This window comes from Heterocephalus glaber, unplaced genomic scaffold (assembly GCF_053883595.1).
Source record: "Heterocephalus glaber isolate CG9 unplaced genomic scaffold, H.glaber_assembly_v1.0 deba00001481, whole genome shotgun sequence".
Classification (NCBI taxonomy): domain Eukaryota; kingdom Metazoa; phylum Chordata; class Mammalia; order Rodentia; family Bathyergidae; genus Heterocephalus; species Heterocephalus glaber.
This window is the reverse complement of record NW_028258317.1, coordinates 30,866,169-30,892,458: the sequence shown is the minus strand read 5'-3', so window position 1 is coordinate 30,892,458 and position 26,290 is coordinate 30,866,169. Positions and strand designations below refer to the sequence as shown.

General features: G+C 39.3%; 1 protein-coding gene across 1 annotated transcript; it reads right to left on the bottom strand.

Annotated features, from left to right (window-relative positions):
• Positions 1-246: 246 nt before the first annotated feature.
• Ifne (interferon epsilon) lies at positions 247-26,290 on the bottom strand. Its single transcript, XM_087183846.1, is given in 3 exon segments — positions 247-9,624; positions 9,627-9,803; positions 9,805-26,290. Coding segments are annotated over 3 exon segments (666 nt in total). The 5' UTR covers positions 10,162-26,290; the 3' UTR covers positions 247-9,492.

Here is a 26,290-nt window from a genome sequence, read left to right as displayed (position 1 = left end):
GAAACGAACAGACATTTCTCAGACAAAAAGTAAAAGCAGTAAATAAACATATGAAAAAATGTTCAACATCACTGGTCATTCGAGAGATACGTAATATATCTTGATTCTTGTTTTTTCCCCTTCCCCTGCCCTCCCTTCAACCTCTCCACCCCTCCCTATTTACAAAGACTTTGTTTCCATTTTTTCATTTTCTCATATTAATTCCATTCCCCTCTTTCCCTTCCCATATCCCTCCCATTTCCCCTTCCCCTTTGCACCTTTTCTTCCTATTTCACATTATCTATTATACATTTTGATCCTTATTTACACTTTTGGTTTCTCACACTAGAGAAACTGTTTGGTATTTACATGTGTCCTATTTATTTCACTTAAGAGTACTGCCTCAGTGTGCATCCATTTAGCTATAAATGCCTCTAATTTATCATTGTTTATGGCTGAGAAGTATTCCATTTTATTTAAAAACCCACATTTTCTTTGTCCAGTCTCCAGTTGATAGATAATTGGGCTGTTTCCATGTTTTAGCTACTACAAACTGTGCTGCTATGAATGTGGGTGCACCTATATCACTGTAGTATAAGTCTTTTGGGAAGATACCCAGCAGGGGAATAGCTGGGTCAAATGGGACCTCTAATCCTAATTCTTTGAGGTATCTCCATACTGATTCCAATGTCTAATACCTTTTTTGCAACAGAGTTGCATGGCACTTTCTAGGCCAAACTCCCATTCATAATAGATGTCTCATAGATGTGCACTCAACAAATCTGTAATACAGATAGGCAGACAGACCAGTGAATAAAATCTGACTACCTTCCTTCTCTGAAGTTCTTCATCACACACTGAGAGCTCTAGCTGCTTGGAGTTACAAACTGCACCTCAGGCCATCCACTGACATTTACTTCAATGGAGCTCAATACACCAATGAAAATCTTAGTATGCAAACCTTAGTTCAAACAGCAGAACCATTCTGACAATTCACTGAGGCTTGTAACAGAGTTTTTATAAGTGAAATATTTAGAACTGTTCATATTATTTTTTGAAACAAAACTGCATGAGACTTTCTAGGCCAAAGTGCCATTTACAGTAGAATCCTCATAGAGGTGCAGTCTATAAATCTGTAATGCAGATTGTAAGACACTCCAGTGAGTACAGCCAGAATGCCTTCCCTCTCTGGAATTCATAGCCACATACTGTGAGCTCTAGCTGCTTGCAGTTAAAAACTTCACCTCAGTCATCCACTTTCCTTCCCTTCTATGGGACTCAATATACCAATTAAATCTTAGTGTACAAACAGTTCAAACAGCAGGACCATTCTGGTAATTCAGTTATCTTCTAACATAGTTTTTGTTGGTGAAACATTTAAAGTTCTCCAAGCCATTTGTTGCAAAAGATCTTCATGGCACTTTTTAAACTGTACCGTCATTCACAATAGTAGCCTCTAAGAGGTGCAATCTACAATTCTGTAATGCCCATAGGCACCCACTCCAGTAAATAGAGCCACATTTCCTTCTTTTTGGAGTTTATACTCACAAACTGGGAGCTCTAGCTGCTTGCAATAACAAACTGCATCTAGGTCATCCACTTCCATTCCCTTCTAAGGGGCTCAATACAGGTACTAATATCTTAGTGTGCACACCCCAGTTCAAACAGCAGAACCATTCTGGAAAGTCCTTCAGGCTTCTAAAATAGAGTTTTTACTAGTGAAACTTTTAGAACTCTCCAAGCCCTTTTTTACAACAGAGCTGCGTGTCATTTTCTTGGCCAAATTGCCATTCACAATACAAGCCTCCTAGAGGTGCATTCACCAAGTCTGTAATGCAACAGGCAAATACTCCAATGAGTACAGCCAGACTGCCTTTCCTCTCTGGAATTTATGCCCACACACTGGGTGCTCTAGCTGCTTACAGTTACAAACTGCACCTTAGGTCATGTACTTCCATTCACTTCAGTGGAGCTCAATGCACCAATGAATATCTTAGTGTGCAAACTTCACTTCAAACAACAGAACCATTCCAGAAATTCAGTTAGGCTGTTAACATAAAGTTTTTATTAGTAAGACATTTAGAACTCTCCATTCTTTTTCTTTGCAAAAGAGTTGCATGGAAATTTCTAAGCCAAACTGGCATTATATTAAAAGTCTCATGATGGTGCACTCTCCAATTGTATAATGGGTATAGGCAGACACTCCAGTGAGTTCAGCCAGACTGCCTTCCCTCTCAGGGTTTATATTGGGAGCTCTATCTGTTTGCTTTTTTTGTTATGGTGGTAGCAATACAGGGAATTGTAGCCATGCCCCTGAGGTACACCCTCATCTATCTCAAGCCAGACCAACTGTGCTTTCCCTCATTGGGCTCTCCCTCACCAGGTCCTCTGAGGTCCAATCGGGTTCATTCCCAGCTGGACCGAACAGGCTCTTCTTCACTAGGTCCTCTGAGGTCACTCCAGTTTGTCCATTGCTGCAGCAACCAGGCTCTTCCTCCCCAGTTACTCCCAGATACACCTTGGTCTGTCTGCGTCCAGACTGGCTGGGTTCTACTTGCCCTGATCCCCCAAGGGGACCACCCTGCCCCATCCATGGCTGGACTTACAGGGATCTCCCTCACGCGGTCCCTTGAGATTCACCCAGGTCCATCTGGCCCTAGACCAACTGGATACTCCCTTGATGGGTCCTGGAAGATCCACCCTTGTTCATCTGTGGCCAGACTGGGCTCTCCCTCATCAGGTGCCCTGATATCCTCCCTGGTCTCTCTGCAGCCAGACTAACTGATCTCTCCCTCATTGTGTCCCCTGAGGTCCAGTGCAGTCCATCCATAGCCAGATCAACTGGGCTGTCCCGCACTCAGCCAGCCAAGGTCTAGCCCAGTCTGTCCACAGCTGAACCAAACAGGCTTTCACATGCTTGGTCTGATGAGGTCCATGCTGTCCATTTGTGGCTGGATCAACCAGGCTCTCTTTTGCTGGGGCCCCTAAGGTCAAGCCTGGTCTGTCCATGGCTAGACTGACCAGGATCTGCCACACTAGGTCTCCCAAGATTCAACCTGCCCCATCTGCAGCCAGAGTGACTGAGCACTCTCTCACCAGGTCAGTTGAGGTCCACCTCTGTCTGTCCATGGCTGGAATGACCAGGATTTCCCTCACTGGGCCCACTGAAGTCCACCTAGGTCCATTCAATGCTAGACTGGGTTTTCCCTCACTTGTCCCACAGAGGTCCACCCCAGTTCATCTGGGGCTGGACTTCCCAGGCTCTCCCTCACTGGGTTTGCCAAGGTCCACCCTGGTCTGTCTGAAGCTGGACAGACTGGGCTGTTCCTCACCAGGTCTGCTGAGGCCCATCCTGATCCATCCTTGAATGGACCAACCAGGCTCACCCACACCAGGACCATGAGGACCAGCTTGGTCCATCTGCACCTAGATTGACCATGTTCTCCCTTGCTGTGTCCCCAAAGGTCCACCATGGTCATCCATGGCCATATCAACCAGGCTTTCCCTTGCCGGTTCCCCCATCTGCAGCCTGAATGACTGGGCTCTCCCTCACCAGGTGTGCCATGGTCCACCTCAGTCCATCCATAGTCGGAATTACTGGGCTCTCCCTTACCAGGCCCACTTAGGTTCACCCCAGTGAGTCCACAGTTGGACTGACTGGGCTCTTATCGGGAATGGATGACTCTGTGATCACCTAACTGAGGGTATGGTGAAGATAAGAACAAGACAAGACAAAGGTTTGGCTGCATAAATGGGGTTCTGGAATGGTCAGAGCTCTTATCAGGCTAAGACCCCGAGTCTCCAGACTTGCCACTATTTATTGATTATACAACATTGCAGGGTGTGTAAAGGCAGATGCAAGGAATAGCAGGGCCAAGGCACTGATGTGAGCTAAGCTTGTAAAAGGAGGAATGATGCATTCCTGTGAAAGACAGTTTGTAAGAGTAACTTGCTTATTTTCTTTAGCTGACATTTATTCTGGGAGAATGGCTGCATGAGAGTCATAAAAGTCCTCAGTTTCAGTGTTATCTTGCTATCAGAGGCATCACAGTGTCACCAACCATTAAGGCCTCAACTGTGACCATTGACATAGGGAGTTCTGTTTCCAGGTGCCAGCCAAAGGCTCATCTAGCAAGTCATGTAAGCCTAGGACAGACTCACAATTTAATCAATAGCTAATTCATAAGCCAATTAAATATTTTATAGCTTGCTCAATGTGGTTTCAAGCTTGTCTCTGGTAAGCTCTCCCTCACAGGGTCCCCTGAGGTCCACCCTCATTGTCTACAGCCTGACCAACCAGGCATTCCCTTGCCAGGTCCACTGAGGTCCAGTCCATTTTCAGCTGGACCAACTGAGCTCTTTCTTGCTGGGCTCCAAGAGGTCCACCCCAGTCTGAGTGGCCAGAATGACCTGGCTCTCCCTCACTGGGTATGCTGAGGTCCACCTTGTTCCATCAGCAGCCTGACTGATAGGTCTCCCACTACTTCAGCAGCTATTATGTATAGTAGCTGCCCTCTTCCTATCATGCCTTGCTCTCTCCCTGTGTGACATCACACCAAGATGGTTGCTCCCACCAAAGAACAAACCCTTCTTCCCAGCATGCCCCTGTTCCCACCTAGAGAGTAACCTAATACTCACCTCCTACCACCTAGTGACATCACTGGCTCCTCCATTCCCTAGTCACTACCTCACTCAACCCTGCCTCAGCCCCTACAAACCCCACCCCAGTCTCTATAAAAGACACTCCATGCCCCGGCCATATTGTCTTTGTCTCTCCTTTGTTCAGAGACAGCCCACCAGATCTGTTCTCCTAATAAAGGCTTGTTGTGGCCTGGTCTGGTCTTGGTTTTCAGCCCTTTTACCTGACACTGACTGACTGTATTCTCCCTCCCTGGGTCCACTGAGGTCCACCCTAATCCATCTGAGGCCAGATCAACTGGGGTCTCCATCATGGAATTCCCTGAGATCCAACCCTGCTCATCTGTGGCCAGACAAAATAGGCTTTCTCTCAGTTCTCCTAAGGTTGGCCCCAGTCCATCCACAGCTGGACTGACCAGACCCTCCCTCTCTGGGTCCCCCAAGGTCCACCCCTATTTGTCTGCAGCCAGACCAACTGGGCTCTCCCTCTCTAGATTCCCTGAGGTCCACCCCAGTCCATCTGCAGCAGGACCCATTGGGCTCTTCATTGCTGAGTCCCCCAAGGTCCACAGCCACAGCCAAACTAACCAGGGTCTCCCTCACCAGATGCCCTGAGGTCCACCCCTATTGTCTGCAGCCAAGTCAATTGGCTCTGCCTTGCCTGGTTCCCAAAGTCTGCTCCTGTCCATCTTTGGATGGACCAACTGGGCTCTCCCTTACTGGGGCCTCAAAGTCCACTGTGGTCTCCCCACAGCTCGACTGCACAGGCTCTCCCTCACCAAGTCCTCCAAGATCCACTTCACCTTGTCCTTGGCCAGACTGATGGGCTCTCCCTCGCTGGTCCCCCCAGGGTCCAGTGTGGTTTGTCCACAGCTGGACTATCCAAGGTCTCCTCACCGGTCCCCTGAGGTCCAGCCTGTCCATCCACAGCTGGATGCTCTAGGCTCTTCCTTGGTAGTGCCAAGGTCCACCCTGGTCCATCTGCAGCAGGATGTACCACACTCTCCTTTACCAGGCTGCCAAGGTCCACCTAGTTTGAGGAGAAGAAAATGAGAAATAGTAGAGTGCTCTGCTCTGTCAGGTCCTGTACTGCTTCCTTGTTCTTGTACAGGTCAGCACAGTATGAGTTAGCTGACAGTGGAAATTCTTGACAGAAGATCAGGGTGTCTGCTCTGAGCTTGGTCCAGATCCTCACCCTCATAGAAGCCCATGCTAGAACCTGGTGCATGATGAAATGCCTGAGCCCCTCTTCACTCTTACATGTCCAACCAGTTTGTGGGAGCAGACAGAGAACCAGGGACCCTCAGGACCTTTGCCATTCCTGTGAGTCCAGCAGTTAGAGACCTCAAGCCAAGTGCATGGGTTATAGATATGGCTGCTTGACAGAGCCAAGTGTTGAGGCAATAATTGAGCTCACAGCACACCCTGGGCTGGGGGACAAAGTGGGGCAGGCACCTGCCCAGGGCAAAGTGAGCTACACTGTTGCTCTCTACATTTGCTTATGGTCACAGGTTCCAGAATTTGACCTTGTCCTTGAGAGGTCATTCAGACCAACACTTGGTCTCTGGACACATCCTTGCACCATGGAGTCAAGTTGCTCAGGCCTGGGGCCTCATGACTATCACTGAGATGGCTGATCCTAGACTTGTCAAATAGGGGTGCTATGTCCATACTCAGGGACTGGCCAGCATCCTGGGGAGGCAGTGATATGTCCCAGGTACTGTGCAGTTGCCCCCCCCCCCACACCGAGACTGAGACAGGAAGGTAGGGAATGGCTAAAGCTGGTTGAGAAAGGAAGCATGACAAGATCCCAGAACATATGCAGAGAATCATTTCCAAAGCCCCGCCTATGGACTTCTTGTGAGAACCTGAGCAGATATATGATAGAATGGCCTAGATCTGACATCAGCCTGAGGAGTACATGATACGAAAAGGACAGTCCACATTGAGGTTTTACTACTGTGTCCTCTTTTGCATGGTGACCTACCCTCAGGCAGTAGGGTGTACTTCTTTTCCTACTTTTACTTGCCCCAAACTAATTCTGTAGAGCCAATTTCTTTTTCTACCTTTAATAAAACTTTGCTACAATTTGCTCTTGTTTTGACCAATTCTATGCTTAGGACATAAAGAAACTAGAAACTACTTCCAGAAGGAGTGACTATAGCATGCCCAATACAGTAAGTCCAAAACTTCTGATTGAGCCCTCTTCTGGGAGAATGTCTTTAAGTCAGATTCATTCTCTAGTCCAACAAAGTGAGTCATACAACTTTGACACAAATACACAATTTAAAGCATAGAAAATTAAACCTCCACATCACTACTGCTTTTCCTCTTGCTTCTTGATATTCTAGCCTCTAACTGAACTCTGGACTGCTGTACACTATCACACAGTACAGTAAGTACACAGCAGCAAAGCTATGACAATGTCTGGCAGACGTGAACTACTTGAAAAGGGGCTCCAGGAGAAAACTAGTTAAGGCCTATTTAACCTTTCATCTCTTCCACCACATCAGGTCACTTAGATGGTGCCAACTCTGACAAAGTAAGGTTAATTTGAAAAATGAATAACGTGTTAAATGAAGGATTTTGTTTGGAAAACATCCTGGTTCAAAGCAGAAAAAAAAATTCTACAGACCATGAGAAGCAAAGTGACCTGTATTTGCATTTGAGTATGGTATTTCTCCTCCTTCATCTTTACTACATCTGTGTGAATTTGAAGATAAACAAATCAGCTCCTGGGCCTCACTGTGAAGTCAGAAAAGGCTTGCTTCCAACTTCAGGTTCAGCTTTCTTGCCTCCATTAACTATTGCAGGTGAGTCTGTTTCACCTTCATAATCCTATTCAGTTTCTATTTTCTCTTTGAAACCAAATGTAGAAGTATCAGCATACTTGATTTACTCACTTCCACTAATTAACTTGAACTAGAGGGCCGGGGGTTTAGCTCAGTGGTTTCGTCTCCTGCTGCACTAAACCCAAGGACCCAAGTTCGATCCCCGCTACCAAAAAAAAAAAATTGAACAAGAATACATTTTGTTCCTCGGCAAGGTTTTACATTCAGTAATAGCTTTTGTCTAGAATTATACAATGAATCTGAAGCAAAACATAAAGTAGTAGAATTAGCTCTGTAGTTCTGAGCTATGCCTTTGTTGCTGACATTGGGTCAATGTGGGAAGTCACCAAGTTTCAATAAACTTTAATCACTTGGCCCCACATTCAGTCATTATGGCCCCAAGTTCTATGATGACTTCTTTCCTAAAAAAAATTTATTACTACATGTTTGTAGTACATAGTAATCACATTCATCATGGGGGTCTGGTACGTGCACATAATACATCTTAATTTGTTTTACTTTCTCTTCCCTTTCCCTCCCTCCTCTCTCCCTCCATCTCTGTATGTTTTCTATTTGCAAAAGATCTAGCTCCATAACTCCTATTATCCATCCTTTCTTTTGCTTTTAGATTATTTATACTTTGTGTTTCTCATACAAGAAGAGCCATATGATATTTAAGCTTGTCTGTCTGATTTATTTTACTTAACATTATGGTCTCAAGTTGCATCCATTTTCCTGCAAATGATTCAAATTTATCCTTTTTTTGTATCCTTCAGGTTCTATAGTGATCTCTGAGAGGGCTTGGTTAGAAGAGCCAGAATCCTGTCAGGCTTCTCTCTAGCCAGTTTAGTCATCCCAACCAAGAGCAGTCTGGTTAAGCCCTGTTTCCTCTAGCATTCACCTAACACATCCTTTCATCAGCAATACTTGCTCATACATATTTCTGATACTGTGAGTTGTTAAATAAATTGTTACATTATTTTAATTTGTAATATTCACACGATTCAAAATTAAAATGTGAAAATGAGCAATAAAAACTCTCTCCCCAGTCTCCCCTCCATCTTCCAAAAATAGGTTATAATTTTTAATTTATTTATTATAAATCTTTATTTACTCATACATTTACTCAAAGACTGCATTTTCTATACACTATTCTATATCTTGCCTATTTTTTTAAGTAGAGCCCCTTCACTCTTCTCTTTAGCTGAATGGTGTTTTTCATATGAATATATTTATTTCTAATTGGAATAATTTAGGTGGCTTCCTATCTTTTGATTTTACAAATATTGCCACAGTGAATGATACTGTATTTAACTCATTTTATACACATACACATGTATTTTTATAAGATGCATTTCCATGCCTAGAATTAATGCATCAAAGGCTATATGCATTTCTAACTTTGATAGACAATAGAAAATTGCCTTCATAATGATGGTACAACCACTGGTGTAAATTATGGGACCATTCCTCCCTGATGTCATTACAGTGTGTGTGTGTTTATTTAAATCAAACTTTGATTAGGTTACCTATAACCTATTATTAGATTACCTATTACTTATTATTAGATTACCTATTAGGTTATAAATAACATGCTATTTAGTTTTTAATTATTACGAGTGAGATTGAATCTTTTTTCATGTATGTTCTTTCTCTCTGAAAACCATGCATGTCCTTTGGCCACATTCCCATTTTATCTCCCATAACTTAAATATTCAGTTGCAATGCTATTTTCAAACCTTGTAGTGCAAATTATTCCAAGCATCATAGTATTTCTCATTACTTCTACTAGTTTCTGACAAATAAGGGAATAATTTGAATAGATGTTCTGTGGTAAGGAAGGAATTATACCAGAGACATATTTCCTTATAGCCACCTGACAACATCTATGAAAACATACCTATTTGAAGAAACAATTATGAAATATTATTTTGATTTACAAGCAATTTAAATGGGTAGGAAATATAAAATGACAAAAATAAAAACAATTGTGAATGTATATAATATTAAAACATAGTTAACTATATAATATATATGCATAAATCTAAAACAATGTTATCATTTTTAATAAGAAGAAACAATGTTCATATAAATATCTCACTCCAACACCAAATTTATGCATTTGAAGCCTGTACATAGTTAGCTCTTGCTCCATACTGTTCAAGGATCTATTTCTTATTTGCTCAACTTTTCTGTGAGTCTGAATAAAAATAACAGGTATCAGTTGATTTCCACCTGGACAATGGTCTGGGCACATCTACTGTATCCTTGGTTTTCCAGGTAATTTATCATCCTTCAGAAGTATGCTGTATCCTGTAACCCCAGGTTCTCACTACCTCAGGCACCATTTTTCCTACTCAGCTTCCAACCCCATGAGTGTTTCTAGGTATTCTAGCTGCTGAGGATGTTCGATGAGAAATTTCTCTATGTGGTTATCCGTCCAACCTTTCAAAGAAATATTTGCCTTGAAGATCTGCTGTAGCATCTCATGAAGAATAACCAGTGCATGTTCTTTCTGGCATGGTTGAGAACTTACAGATTTCTGAGCAATCAGGAAAGTTTTCCTGTGTGGTAGACACTGATAAATCTGATGAACTTTGCAAATTATTCAGTAGTTGTAAGCCCTCTCCACAGCCAGTTTCAATTCTAGGGAGAAAATAGTGGAAGAGGCCAGCAGCACCAACAAAATTTCAAGGATCTGCTTGTGAATCATAGTGAAGGTAAAATGTGCTACTTATCTCTGTGCAGACCTAATAAAACCCCAGTTCTAGTGAATGTTTACCTTTCATGCATCTCTGATGATTCTGGATGGTGTTCTCTTTCGTTTCTTTAGTTTTCTTATGTTGTCATTTATTCAAGTTCACCATAGGTTTTCTTATTCCCATTTCATAGCATTTATGGAACATTTCATTCACCTTCCCCGCTGTGTTATTTGTTTGAGGAAATAACAAAGAAATCTTGTTTCATTTTATGCTTTTCTTGAGCCAACTGCCAAGTAGCCATCCAAAATGATTTTCTATTATCTTTATTATTTTTACATACAAAGTTTCACGTAAGAGAATGTGATTTCTAAAAAATTAATCAAGCTTATTTCAAGTTCTTTTATTACAAAAAATAAAGTTCTTTTATTGAAAGTAAACTTTTTTAAAAAAGCCAGTCCTCTTTCATGGAGTAATATTTATCTAAGGCTTACCACCACCTATAAGATACTTAGAGGCAAAAGTTAGCATACATAAAGGTTACTAAATTTAAAACCTCAAGTAGAACTACAAATTTGCACAAATGCTTGAGCAAATTAATATTATAATATGTATTAGCAACCTTATATGGTCTTATATCTTATCAATTCAATATAATATCTAACATTTTAGCCTATGAAAATAATATGAAAGAGAAAACATTTAGCAAAAGAAGGTTGTTATGTTATTGAAATGGCAGAATACTATAAACAACCTATGGGTCCAACAACAAGAGAGTGACTACATCTACATTGGTTCCTCCATATAGTGGAACCTTGTGAAACCATTGTAAATGATAAGTATGTGAGAAGTGATTAGAGGCAGTTGGTTAGTTTATATTCCGTAGGGTAGCAATAACTATAGTAAATTATAGTGAACATTTCTACATCAGTAATGCCTGTTGGATTACAAATATCTAGTTCTATGTGTTAAATTCCTTCTGAATGTGTCTTTAATCAATCTTTCCAATCTTACTTCCCACTGTTCTTCTAAGCAGTGTGAGGGAACTCAAGCACCAGCTACAGTAAAGGACTCCTACTCCCTTAAAAGATTTACGGTTTGAATGTGTATGTTTGTGGCTATCAATGAGAGTTTCTTTCTTTGAAACATGATCTGTAGCCTCTTTCACTGAATCTTTCTCTGAACTTGCTCATTAAAGCCAAGATCTACTCATGGAACTATAATCTTACTCTCAATCCACACAGCATTTTGTATTTCTTCTTCTGTCTACTATTTATTTACATATCTTACCATCCTTCAAGATTAAAATATCTTAAGAATGTGTAATACACATTCATCCTTTTTACTGTCTATACAACTATATATATATATTTTTTTGGGGGGGGGGTACCAGGGATTGAACTCGGGTCCTTGTGCTTTTGAGGCAGGTAGTGGAACCACTGAGCTAAATCCCCAGCTATACAACTAAAGTAGGTGTTTAATAAATATGTGTGACTTAGGGTTCATTAATACATTCTGCACAAAATAATGCAATATACTGAATTTTATCTTTCATCATTTCTCACAGGCAGTAGTTGGATGAATCCTTGTGCACTGAAAACAAATGTCTTGTAAACTTTCATGGTCTAATTATATATTAGCTAAGCTGTATGTTAGGATCACTTGTAGGCTTAGTATCACTGAGTTGAATCAATTGAATCAGCATACATATGGAAGAAGAGAAGGAGGAAAAGGAGAAAAGACTTATGGTAATTTATAAGATACAAAAGGAATAACACTTGTTTCAATAACAGTCTGCTTTATCTGTATAATAAAATTTTCACTGGTCTCAACACAGATTTTTAAATCTTTAATGCAGCTCTTCAGGAAAACAGTATAAGGATACATTACAAATATCAGAAGTGACTATTGAATAAGAATGAGTTCTGATTTACAATCAAGCTTTTACATGATTTTCTTTTGTTTTGTCTTCAATGAATAAAATTTGATTTTAACTGGCTGATAATCACTTGTATTTAAAGCTAGTTCATTTTAACAGATAAAATGAACAAAAATTGTACGTACTAATGGGGTATATTGCGATGTTTTGATACAAGTATACATTGTATAAAGTTCAATCAGGGTAAACATAGCTACCTCCTCAAACATTTATCATATTTTATGCTGAAAACATTAATAGTCCTTTCTTCTTGTTTTCTGAAACACAGAGTATATAATTATCTAATTACCCTACTTTGCAACAGAACACAATAATTTCTTACCCTATATAACTGTAACTTCATATGGATGATCATCCTTCCCCCACCCTTTCCTTTCCCCACTCTCTTCAGCCTCTGGTAACCACAATTTTATTTTTGACTTTTATGACAACAACAATTTTTACAATCCACATACAAGTGAAACCATGATAAATATGTGAGAAAGACATACTACTTGTCTTTCTGTGCCTGTACATGTATTTCATACATGTAACATAATAATCTATAGTTCCATCTGTATTTTCACAAATGATACAATTTCCTTCTTTATTTAAACAGTTGAATATTATTTTATTGTGTCTATTTACCACATTTTCTTTATCCATTCATCTCTTGATGGGCACTTAGGCTGTTTCCATTTCTTGGCTATGGTAAATGATACTGCAATAGATAAATTGCAGGGAAGATGGTGGAGCAGTAAGCAGCAATAAATCAGCCTGTCCAAGATTTGGAACCTGGACACTGGAAAATAACAACTTGGTGAATAAAAATGGAGAGAAGTGGATCCTTGGGACCCAGGAAGGATCTGAAGGGAAGTTGGAGCCTATAGAGAAATTGAAGAGACAGACTACAACACAGAAAAAGGAAGGGGCAATCTGCACTTTATCCCTGGCTTCTGAATCATGGTAAGAGAAAGGAAGACTGAATCTACAGAGACACAGTGAAAGCAGGCACGGGAGAAATGCACAGTGAAACAGAACAGTGGATGCTCTGCATTATAACAGCAGTTGAGTAACTCCAGTCCAAATGTTTGTCATATCCTTTGGAGAAAGTGCCTGGTCTGAAGTCATTTTAGGGAGAGGTCAAATGAACCTGCGACTCAATAGGCTTCATTTCAGGGCTCCCAGTGCTAAACTCCCACAGTGACTGGGTGAAGGATAACTGTAGGAGTCCACCATGAGCAAGCCAAAAATTCATAAAATGGCTTTTTATATTAAATGTCTGAGTCTGCCTCCCACAATGGTTTGCCTGAAAAGCCAGGAGTTAGTGTGTAGGAAAGGAAGAACTCCCCACATCACTGGTTACAACAGAGGTCTCAATGATCCATGATGTTGTGATATCTTGGATGGCAAGCAGTGCTAAGGGCAGTGTGGCTCATACAGAAAACTCCCACAGAGGCAAAAATTAATCCATGAGAAGTAACAAATTTCCCATTAATTGGTGATCTGTTCCTACTAGAATACCTTATTCCCTTGTTGCTAGGAACCTGCTTGCATCAGTGCTCTCCACCTCACTGTTCCCTGCACCATCCCTTATCCCTTCTAGAAGCTGCAAGATCAATAAATAATGATGAGCTCCAGAAGACAGTGTCTTATCCAGACAAGAGCTTTGATCATCCTGGGCCCCCCATTTATGCATTAAGATTTTGTCCTGTCTTTTTTTTCAATCCATCCACCATACCCTTGGTCAGGTGACTGGGGGTCTGATCAGCCTCCAATAGAAAACCACAGGAGACATGTATGGTCAGGGAGCTGTGGTCAGACCAGCAACAGACACCCAGTGTTATACGCTAGATGACTCAGGCCCCACCCACACAACCAAAGGCAAGGTTCCACCTGAATTTCTGTGGATTTGAAAGTCCCAAACTACCACCCCACCCTAATCCTGTGACTGGCTTGCTGGGATTATTCTACATAGGTCTAGGCTCTGACTACCTACCTTGTCTACCAGACAGAGCAGAGTCATGTCTTGAATTGGACACTGCCACAAAACTGTAGACCACAGAAGATAAGCACAAGCTTGAAATCACACAAAAAAATCTTTTTTCTTTGCTTTTGGTCTTTTTAAAAATTTTTGATTGTTTGTTTGGGTTTTTTCTTTTTTTGATTGTTGCTGTTGGTGTTTTTTTTTAGTGTGAACATTAGTTTTTTGTTTTGTGCTGGCTTTTGTTTTCTTTTTCTTTCTTTTCCTCCTGTCTTCATCACCAAGTTCCTGAAGCTTGGGTATCATCATTTTTTCTTCAGCCTTGCTTCTAATCTCTTTTTGGCTTTCATTTCTCTACCTTTTCCTCTTCTTCCTTTTAAATTTTCCCTCCTTAGGGTAAAGTCACTTGATGTCTTTTCCTTTTTAAAATTTTATTAATTTATTGGTATATTTTAAGTATACAAAATAATGACATCCCTCATAGGAAATTTGCACCTTTACATAATCTCTCTCGATTCTTCTTTTTCCCTATTCCCCTGCCCTCCCTTAAACACCTCCATCCCTCTCTATTTACAAAGACTTTGTTTCCATTTTTTCATTTTCTCATATTAATTCCATTCCTTCTTTCCTTTCCTCTACCCATCCCACTGCCCCTTCCCCTTTGCTCCTTTTCTTCCTATTTTACATTATCTATTATACCTTTTAGTCCTTATTTACACAGTTTCTCACACTAGAGAAATTATTTGGCATTTATGCATGTGTGTCCAATTTATTTCACTTAAGAGTACTGCCTCGATGTGCATCTATCTAGCTATAAATGTCTCTAATTTATCATTTTTGATGGCTGAGTAGTACTCCATTTTATTTTTTTAAAAAGCAACCCACATTTTCTTAACCCAGGCTCCAGTTGATGGGCAATTGGGCTGCTTCCAAGTTTTAGCTATTACAAATTGTGCTGCTATGAACATGGGTGCACAAATATCACTGTGGTATGATTCCTTTAATTCTTTGGGGAAGATACCCAGCAAGGGAATAGCTAGGTCAAATGGAACTTCCAGTCCTAGTTCTTTGAGGTATCTCCGTACTGATTTCCACAGTGGCTGCACCAATCTACACTTCCACCAGCAGTGGAGCAATGTTCCTCTTTCCTAACAGCCCTGCCAGCATTTGTTGTTGGTTGATTTCTTGAGAGCAGCTATTCTTTCTGGGGTGAGGTGGAATCTCAGCCTTGTTTTCATTGGCAACTCTCAAATGACCAGTGATGTTAAACATTTTTTCATATGTTTATTTGCCACATCTACTTCTTTGTGTGAGAAATGTCTGTTCATTTCAGATGCCCATTTTTGGATTGGGTCTTTAAATTTGGGAGGTCTGATTTTTTTAAGTTCTTTATAGATTCAAGACAGTAGACCTTTGTCTGAGGGACTGCTGGTGAAGATTTTTTCTCACATTGTGGGTTGTCTCTTCACACTGCTGGTGGTTTCTCTTGCTGTGCAGAAGCCTTTTAATAAGAAGAGATCCCATTTGTTGATTGTTTGTGCTAGTTCCTGTGCAACTGAGGTTTTGTTCATAAAATCTTTTCCTACATCAATGTCTTCAAGGGTTCTACCTAACCTCTGTTTCAGCCGGCTCAGCATTTCTGTTTTAATATTTAGATCTTTACTCCATTTTGATTTTAGTCAAGTGCATGGTAGGAGATATAGGTCTAGTTTTAATCTTCGGCAAGTTGAAACCCAATTTCCCCAGCACCATTTATTAAAGAGCCTATCTTTCCTCCAGTGAGGGTATTTGGCTCCTTTGTCAAAGATGAGGTGGCTGAGTGTGTCTGCAGTTGTTTCTGCATCTTCTAATCTGTTGCACTGGTCCTCAGGTCTGTTTCTTTGCCAGTAGCATGATGTTTTTATCACAGTAGCTTTGTAGTAGAGTTGCAGGTTGGGGATTGTGATACCCCCTGCCATGTGTCTGTTACCTAGAATTGGTATTCTAGGTCTCTTCTGGTTCCAAATGAATTTTTGGATTCTTTTCTCAAGGTCTGTGAAATATGCTGCTGGGATTTCAATTGGGATGGCATTGAATTTATACAGCAGGTTTTGAAGAATGGGCATTTTAACTATGTTGATTCTTCCTACCCAGGAGCAAGGGATGTTTTTCCATTTTCTGATATCATCTTCAATCATTTTTCAGAGAAGAGGTCTTTGATGTCTTTTCTTAGGTTGATTCCTAGGTATTTCAGTTTTTTTGGATGCTATTGTGAAAGGAATTGTTTGTACTATTTCTTTAACAGTGAGTCTGTTGTTCGTGTAGAGGAAAGCTATTGATTTTTGTGTTGACCCTGTATCCAGCTACTGTACTGAATTTGGTTATTAAGTTTAGAAGACTTTTGGTGGAGTTCTTGGGGTTTCCTACATAGAGTGTCATGTCATCTGCAAATAATGACAATTTGACTTCTTCATTTCCTATCTTTATTTCTTTTATTTCTTTCTCTTGTCTAATTGCCGTGGTTAATGTTTCCAGAACTATATTGAACAAGAGTGGTGATGGACATCCTTGTCTTGTTTCTGATATTAGTGTGAAGGATTTCAGTTTTTGACAACTTAGTTTGATACTGGCTATTGGTTTTTCATAGATGGCTTTTGTCACATTGAGGTAGAAACTGTCTATTCCAATTTTTTGTAGGGTTTTTATCATAAATGCATGTTGGATTTTGTCAAATGCTTTTTCTGCATCTATTAAAATGATCATATGTTTTTTGTCCTTGGCTGTCTTGATATAGTGTATTACATTGATTGATTTGCAAATGTTGAATCATCCCTGCCTCCCTGGGATGAATCCCACTTGGCCAGGGTGCATGATCTTCTTGATGATCTTCTGCATTCTATTTGCCAGTATCTTATGAAGGATTTTTGCATCTATTTTCATTAGTGAGATTGGCCTATAGTTTTCTTTTTCAGTTGGGTCTTTCTCTGCTTTGGGGATCAAGGTGATGCTTGCTTCCAGGAATAAATTCAGGAGTATTGCTTCCCTTTCGATTTCATTGAAGAGTTTAAACAGTAGTGGCCATAGTTTCTCTCTAAATGTCTTGTATAATTCTGCAGTGAAGCCATCAGGGCCAGGGCTTTCATTAGGTAAGTTTTTAATTATGTTTTCAATTGCATTGATTGATATTGGGTTGTTTAGAATTTTTAGGTCTTCTTCGTTCAACTTTGGTAATTCATACATATCTAGGAATCTGTCCATTTCTTCTGTGTTTTCCATCTTATTGGCATATAGGTTCTTGAAGTAGGTCTTGATGATGCAGCTGGGTCCATTGTAATTTCATCCTTTTCATTCCTAATTGCATGGATGTGGGCCTTTTCTTTCCTTTTTCTGATAAGGTTGGCTAAGGGTTTGTCAGGTTTTTTTTATTCTTTCAAAGAACCAACTCTTGGCTTCACTGATTTTTTTGTATTGTTCTCTTAGACTCCATTGCACTGATTTCTGCCTGATGTTTATAATTTCCTCCCTTGTATTTGGTTTTGGGTTTGGGTTTGTCCTGCTCTTCTTTTTCTAGAAGCTTGAGGTTCAGCATCAGGTTCTTTAATTCGGCTAGCTCTGTTTTCCTCATCTGAGTATTCACTGCTATGAATGTCCCTGGTAAGACTGCTTTCATTGTGTCCCATAGATTCTGATATGTTGTATTGGCATTGTCATTTAATTGTAGGAACTGTCTGATTTCTTCTTTAATTTCCTCTGTGACTCATTGGTTTTTCAGAAGTGTCTTGTTCAATTTCCATTTGTTTATGAAATTCTTGTGGTTTCTTTTGCTATTAATCTCCAATTTTATTGCACCATGGTCTGATAATATACAGGGGATAACTTCAATTCCTTTGCACTTACTAAAACATGTTCTATGAGTATGTGGTCTGTTTTGGAGAATAACCCATTTGTACTTGAAAAGAATGTATATTCTGATTTTGTGGGGTGGAACACTCTGTAAACATCTGCTAAGTTAATTTGTTCAAGAGTTTGATTGAGATCTAGTATTTCATTGCTTATTTTTTTGTCGAGTTGATCTATCTGTTTTTGACAGTGGGGTATTGTGGTCCCCCACAACTATCATATTAGTGTTTATTTGATTTTTCATGTCCATTAGTATTTGTTTTATATAGTTGGGTGCACTTGTGTATGGTGCATATATGTTTATGATTGTCATCTCTTCCTGTTGGATTGTTCCCTTTACAAGGATGTAGTGTCCTTCTTTGTCTCTCTTAATCAGTGTTCCTTTGAAATCCACTTGATCTGCAAAGAGTATAGCTACTCCTGCTTTTTTCCAATTCCCTTGTAAGGAGTATTGTTTAACTTTCAGTCTATGAGTTTCTTTTTGAATTAAGTGTGTTTCTTATATGCAGCATATTATTGGATCTTGCTTCTTGACCCATTCTGGCAGCCTATTTCTTTTGATTGGTGAATTGAGACCATTAACATTGATGGTTATAACTGATATGTATTGACTTATCCTTGTCATGACTTTTTCTTTTTGTTGGATTCTCCCCCTTTGTGTTTAATTTCTTGTCATCCCTAATGGATTCATTCTTCTGGGCCTCCTGGGGTTGTGATCCTTGTTGTCTTTTCCTAGGATATTGTCTAAAATTTTTGGAGTGCTGGTTTAGTATTCATGAAGTTGCCAAGGTGATCTTTGTCATGAAGGTATCTTATTTCTCCATCGATTTTGAAATATAGTTTTGCAGGGTACTTCAATCTGGGTTGGAGGCTGTTTTCCTTTAGGGCTTGAAATACATCACTCCCAGCTCTTCTTACCTTGAGGGTTTGTGTTGACAAGTCTGCTGTGATTCTGATAGGCTGTTCTTTGCATGTGAGTTGTTTCTTTTCTCTAACTGGTTGTAGAATTTTGTTCTTCTATTGGGTTTCTGGAATCCTATTGTATGCCTATGTGTAGATTTTTTTGACCATGGCTAGTTGGAGTCCTATATTCCTCACTTATCTGTATGTCAAGTGCTTTTTTTCCTACTTTGGACGTTTTCTGCCATTACTTCTGTGAACAGTTTTTTTATGTCATCTGCATTCTCTCCTGTTGCTTCACTTACTCCTATCAGTCTTATGTTATTTTTCTTTGCATCATCTAGCAGTTGCTGGATTGATTTCTCATGGTCCCTTACTATTTTTAAGAAATTATTTTCCTGGTCACTAATTGCAATCTTATCTTCTATATCTGAAATTATGTACTCATATTGGCTTATTCTGGTGTGTAAACTTTCATTGGAATTTTTAACCTACTGGAAATCTGTTTGCATCTATTTTTTGACTTCCATTTGTTTCCTATGTTGGGATTCCATCATGTTCCTCAGCTCCTCTATTTTTTTAGTCTGTGTCCGCCCTAGATTTATTAATCATGTCTTGTACTATGGGCACAATTTCTGCTGTTATCTGAGAAATTATTTCTGATTTCATTTTTTTCTAGAACCTGTTTTGTTGCCAGTTCACGGAGTCCAGGTGGTTGAGTAGCAGATTGTTCCATCCCATTTCCCTTTGTTGTTATCTTAGGTGATCTGGAAGTCTGGTTTTGAGACTTGTTTATGTGTCTTCTCATTTTAACAGATGCAGCCTGCTGTGCCTTTTTTGAGGCAACTTTTTGCTCACCCAGTAGTCTTCAATTCTCAGCACCCACTGAGCAGCCTTTTCTCTGTTGCTCTCTAGCACACTAATTACTGGGTTCAGAATGGCAGCCTTCTGGATTCCTGAACTGACTTGTCTGGGCAGGCTTCTTTCTGGGGCCTGTGCACCCTTGGGATTGTGTCTAGGTGTGCCTCTGGCTAGGGCCCCTATGTACCTGTTGTCTGTGAGGGCCTTTGGCTGGGGGCTGTGCACCCCAGTTCCTATTGTGTGAGCAAGCTTCTGGTAGGGTCTGTGTGCACTTATCTGTGGTATTGGGGCAAACCTCTGGCTGTTGCTTATGTGGCTATGCAGCTCTTTTCCAGGTGGGCCCTTGGCTTAGGCCAGTGTATGTGAGCCTCTAGGGTTCGGGTGGAGCCTGGATAGGATATGCTTGCAGCCTTGTCCCTCTGGTCCACACTGCTGCTCCCCCATCTAAGTAAGGTGGTCTGGTGGGCCTTTTTTTGCAGAGATTTTCTTCAGTTTTCCAGTGGACTTCAATTTTCATCAAGGAGCCTCAGAGAGGCCCTCTTTCTGTAGTTCACTTCTGCTCTATCTTCTGGAGCTCAGAACAATGTCCTTTATGACCCCTGCAACTCTGTGGTATGGGTGCAGGTAATGGCTCAGCACAGCCACGTGTGGTAGGGGTGTACAGCTCACCTCCTTGGCATTGGGGGGGGGGCTCTGCTCCTTCTAAAATCACTCTATTGAGTAGGTATTTACTGTGTATAATTTTCTGATTTATCTTAGATTTTGTTATATAACTATAAATCTTATACCTAGGGTTAAAGGTGCAAATTATTAGTTATCACAGTTTGTCATTTTCAAATTTGTGTGTGATGCTATTGTTATTACTGATTGCACTACTTTACCAAGGTGAAATAGTTGTTGTGATCAACTGACCTTCCTTATATGTCAATACTTAAATTGTCTGGGGGTCATAAACAATACTATAGCCAAGTACTAAGGAACTAGGTGCTAGGCCAAAGAGACTGCAACATTTCATCCCTAATAAACAGAAGCAGTAGGATCCTGGGATAGACTCAAAGGCCAAAAGCCAGCTATGTCTAGCAGACATTTTTGAAAAGCAGCCATTCTCTTAAGAGGCCTTGATACTAATACTAAAACTACCTACTACAAGCAATTTACAAGCTTCAACACAAAAAACAAATAACAACAAAAAAAGAAAACATAGAAATAAGATGCAATCCAACACCACCAACTCACCCAATACAAATCCAAGGGCACTTTGAGGTAGAAGAAAGCAAAAGCCATCTAGCTGAACTTTCTGAAATGGTAGTAGTGGAAGTAACAAAACAGAAGGATAAGCCTCTTGACAAAACCAAAACAGAAAAAATTACACAGATAATTAAAGAAATGATGATCATATTGAAGGAAATGGTTAATGAATAGTGAGTAGATACAGAACGCTCAACATAAGAAAGAACTGAATTCCATAAAACAAATTCAAACAGATATCCAGGAGATCACAAATTCTATTGAAAGTATACACAGCAGAATCAACAAATGTAAAGCTAGAATATCAGATCTAGAATACAGGGTTGTGGTTGATGACTAACAAATGAAAGACTTCTTAAAAATAGCAAGGAAAAAAAAATAGCAAGGAACCAAAAAAAAAAGCAATCCAACAGCTGCTAGATGATGCAAATATGAATAATATAAGATTAATTGGAATAAATTAAAAACCAGAAGATAGCACAAAGGACATAAAATAAGTATTAGCAGAAAACTTTCTAAGCATAGAAAAAGAATTTGACATACAGAGAAAGAAGTAAGGCATATAGAACTCCAAATACCCATGATCAGAAAAAAAATACACCAAGGCATTTAATAGTCAAGATCCCAGAAATTCAATATAAGAACAGAATATTAAAATCTGTTAGAGAAAAGAAACAAATAACCCATAAAGAAAAAATAAAACAGTCTGAGGATTTAGCTCAGTGGTACCACACCTGCCTCGTAAGTGCAAGGTCCTCAGTTCCATCCCCAGTACCAAAAAAAGAAAAAAGAAATAGAAAAGAAAAAACACATCAGAATCACAGCAGACTTCTCAACACAAACCCTTAAATCAAGGAGAGCTTGGAGTGAAGTATTTCAAGCTTTAAAAAAAAAAAAGCCTCCCGGGCTGGGGATTTAGCTCAGTGGTTTTGCTGCCTGCTGCACAAGCGCAAGGACCCGAGTTTGATCCCCAGTACAAAAACAAACAAACAAAAGCCTCCCTCACAGATTGTTTTACCTGCCAAATTGTCTTTCAAAATTCATAGAGAAATAAAATACTTCCGTGATAAAGAATACTAAAGAAATTCATGAGCACGAAACCAGCACTCCAAAAAGTTCTGACGGATATTCTAGAAAGAGAAAATGAAGACAACAATTTCAATAATTCCAATAGAATGAATTCACCAGGCAAGGCAAGCAATTAAATAGAAGGGAAATAGAACTGAACTCTTGAAGACTTTGCTCACTGAGAATTTGGCTCCATAGCCTATGGTTCAAGGTTCTGTAACTTATTTAACCTCAATTGTTGTAACTTTCAATACACCAGGGGATGGACTGATACTTCATCATCCATGAATACTCATAGATCTAGAGGTAGTCTGCCACATCACATTGCTATTATGCACAACATCTGATTACAGCAGGTGAGGGGCTAGTTTTTTATAATCTTGGAGCTTTAAGACTCCAAATCCCATGGGGGATAGATTCCTTCTCTCATGGCTAATGTCCAAGCCAGACTGAATTCTAATTACTACATGGAAAACAATGGGCAGGGAGCTTCCTTCCGGGTGCTGGGACTGGCTGAGCTTCTCTCATTTCCTCTTTATTCTTGACATTCAGTGATATTTGCTTCATCAGGTTGTGTAACAAAGCATGACCACTATGTTGGTTCTTTCTGCCCACAAGCAAGGGATATTTTTCCATTTTATTTTTTAACTTTTTTTTATTCATTAAATTACCATACTAAATGGTCAAAAACTGAAATCCTTCACAAAAAAATCAGGAACAAGACAAGGATATCCACTATCACCACTCTTGTTCAATTTTCTCCTGGAAACATTAGCCACAGCAATTAGACAAGAGAAAGAAATAAAAGGAATAAAGATAGGAAATGAAAAATTCAAATTATCATTATTTGCAGATGACATGATACTCTATATAGAAGACCCCAAGAACTGCACCAAAAGTCTTCTAGACTTAATAACCAAATTCAGTAGAGAAGCTGGACACAAGGTCAACATGCAAAAAGCAGTAGCCTTCCTGCACATGAATAACAGACTCACTGACAGAGGAACTGGAGAAACAACTCCTTTTGCAATAACATCTAAAAAAATGAAACATCTAGGAATCAACCTAAGGGAAAAAAAATGTCAAAGACCTCTACTTGCAAAATAAAGCACTCTGAAAAAAGAGATCAAAGATGATATCAGAAAATGCAAAGACATCCCTCGTTCCTGGGTAGGAAGAACCAATATAGTGAAAATGGACATATTTCCAAAACTGCTATATAGATTCAATGCAATACTAATTGAAATGCCAACAGCATACTTCACAGAACTTGAGAAAATAATCAAAAAATTCATTTGGAACCAGAAGAGAACTAAAATAATAAATGCAATTCTAGGCAACAAAGACAAGTAGGGGGTATCACAATCCCCAACTTGAAATTATACTACAAACCTACTGTAATAAAAACAGCATGGTACTACCAAAGGGATAGACCCACAGACCGGTGGAATAGATTAGAAGATGCAGAAAAACTCCAGACATACTCAGCCACCTCATCTTTAACAAAGGAGGTAAACACTCTCACTGGAGGAAAGATAGCCTCTTCAATATATGGTGCTGGACAAATTAGGTTTCACCTTGCCAAAGATTAAAACTAGACCTATATCTCTCACCATGCACTAAACTAAAATTGAAATGGGTGAAAGTTCTTAATATAACAACACAATAATAACTTAATATAATAACAGAAACACTAAACTGGCTGGAAGAGAGGTTAGGTAGAATGCTTGAAGCCATTGGTGTAGGAAAAGATTTCATGAAAAAACCTCAGTTGTATATGAACTAGCACAAAGAATCAACAAGTGGGATCTCTTATTAAAAAGCTTCTAAACAGCAAAAGAAACCACCAACAGCATGAAGAGACAACCCACAATGTGGGAAAAATTTTTACCAGCTGTTCTTCAAATAAAGGTCTACTATCTAGAATATATAAAGAATTTTTAAAAATCAGACCTCTCAAATTTAATGACCCAATCCAAAAATGGGTATCTGAAATGATCAGACATTCCTCAGACAAAGAAATAGAAATAGCAAATAAACATATGAAAAAAAGTTAAACATCACTGGTCATTTGAGAGATGCAAATGAAAAAAAATGCTGAGATTCCACCTCACCCCAGAAAGAATGGCTGCTATCATGAAATCAACCAATAACAAATGCTGACAGGGCTGTGGGGAAAGAGGAACCCTGCTCCACTGCTGGTGGGAGTGTAGACTGGTGCAACCACTGTAGAAATCAGTATGGAGATATCTCAAAGAACTAGGACTGGAAGTCCCATTTGACCCAGCTATTCCTCTGCTGGATATCTTCCCAAAAGAATTAAAAGAATCATACCACAGCGATATATGTGCACCCATATATATAGCAGCACAGTTTGTAATAGCTAAAACTTGGAAAGAGTCAAATTACCCATCAAGTGGAGAATGGATAAGGAAAATGTGGGGTTTTTTTTTTATAAAATGGAGTACTACTCAGACGTAAAGAATGAGAAACTAGAGACATTTATAGCTAAATGGATGCACATTGAGGCAATACTCTTAAGTGAAATAAATAGGACACACGTGTAAATACTAAATAGTTTCTCTGGTGTGAGAAACTGAAAGTGTAAATAAGGACTAAAAGGTATAACTGATAATGTGAAATAGGAAGAAAAGGTGCAAACAAGAAGGGGACATGAGAGGGGTAGAGGAAAGGAGAAAAGGGAATGGAATTAATATGAGAAAAAGAAAAAGTGGTAACAAAGTCTTTGTAAATGGGGAGGGATGGAGGGGTTGAAGGGAGGGCAGGGGAACAGGGAAAAAATAAGAACCAAGATATATCATTTAAAGGTACAAATCTCAATAATGAATGTCATCATATTGTATACCTAAAATGTACCAAAGTTTATGCATTATTTTTCTTAAATGGTTTACTGCATGTTAAAAGGTTTCCTTTTATATTTATTTACATATCAATCACTTTATCATACATTAGAACATACATATCATATCATACATATTAACACACATTTATTTATATAATTACTACTTCTGGTGTTCTTCATTTATTTTCATAGATCTAAATTTTTATCAGGTATAACTTTCCTTCTTGAAGAATTTCCTTTAATATTTCTCATATTCCAGGTCCTCTGAAAATGAACCCACTTAGCTTTTGTCTGAGAAAGTGTCTTGCCTTCAGTTTTAAAACGGATTTTTTACTGGTATAGAATTTTAAGTTGATGCATTTTTTTTCTTTCAGTACTGTGAAGATCTTGTTCTATTGTCTTTTGGCTTGCATTATTTCTACAGAGAAGACTGCTGTCATTCATAATTTTATTCCTCTATGCCTAATATGTCCTCTTTTTCTCACTGCTCTTAAGATTTTTCTGTATCATCATTTTTGTGCAGTGTGATTATTGTATTACTCTGTTTTCTGAAGCGGGTATATTAAAAAGAAAGATCTATTTAGGATACAGTTCTGGAGATCCAAGGGAATGACAGGAGAATTGGCTCTGTTCTGGTAAGGACCTCATGGTGGGTGGCAAAATGACTGTGGAAGTGAGTGGCAGTCAGGACAGGAAACCAGAGAACAAAGAGACTCTAAGCTTGCTCTTTTATAACAACTCTCACAGAACTTGGATCCAGAAGAACTTAATCCTTTTCTTAATGTCACCAATGATCCTATTTCCTTGTTTAGACCACACTTCTTAAAGGTCCCACCACCTCTTAATACTGCCTCACTGGGAAAGAAGCTTCAACACAGGAACTCGGGAGATAATCCACATCCAAACCATAGCAATTATGATGCACTTTGGTGTGATTTTCTTTTGTCTCTTTTACTAGGAGTTTCTTTAATCTGTTGTTTTGTTATTTTTATCAAATTAGGAAAAGTTTCAGGCATTATTTTTTTACAATACTTTTCAATTTCCATCTCTCCTTTACAATGTCTTGGGGGATTACAACTATAGATATGTTTGACTGTTGAAACATACGGAAAATAGTTCTCTGATACCTTTGGTCATGCTTTTAGTCTTTCTCTGTTTATTTTTGATAATTTCTATGTCTGTCTCAATGACAACATGTCACTGTTCATTAACACTTTCTTCGGTAATATCTTATCTACTATTGGTCTGGTCCTGCACATTAATCACTACAGATATGTTTTCAATGTCTAGAAATTGAATTTGGGTTATTTTTGAATATATTTCATTGTTTACCTCATCACATTCCTCTTCTCTTTTTAGCTTCTAGAGTAAATAAGTATATTAATAGTAGGTGTTTTATAATAGGTAATAAAAGTCTAGAAA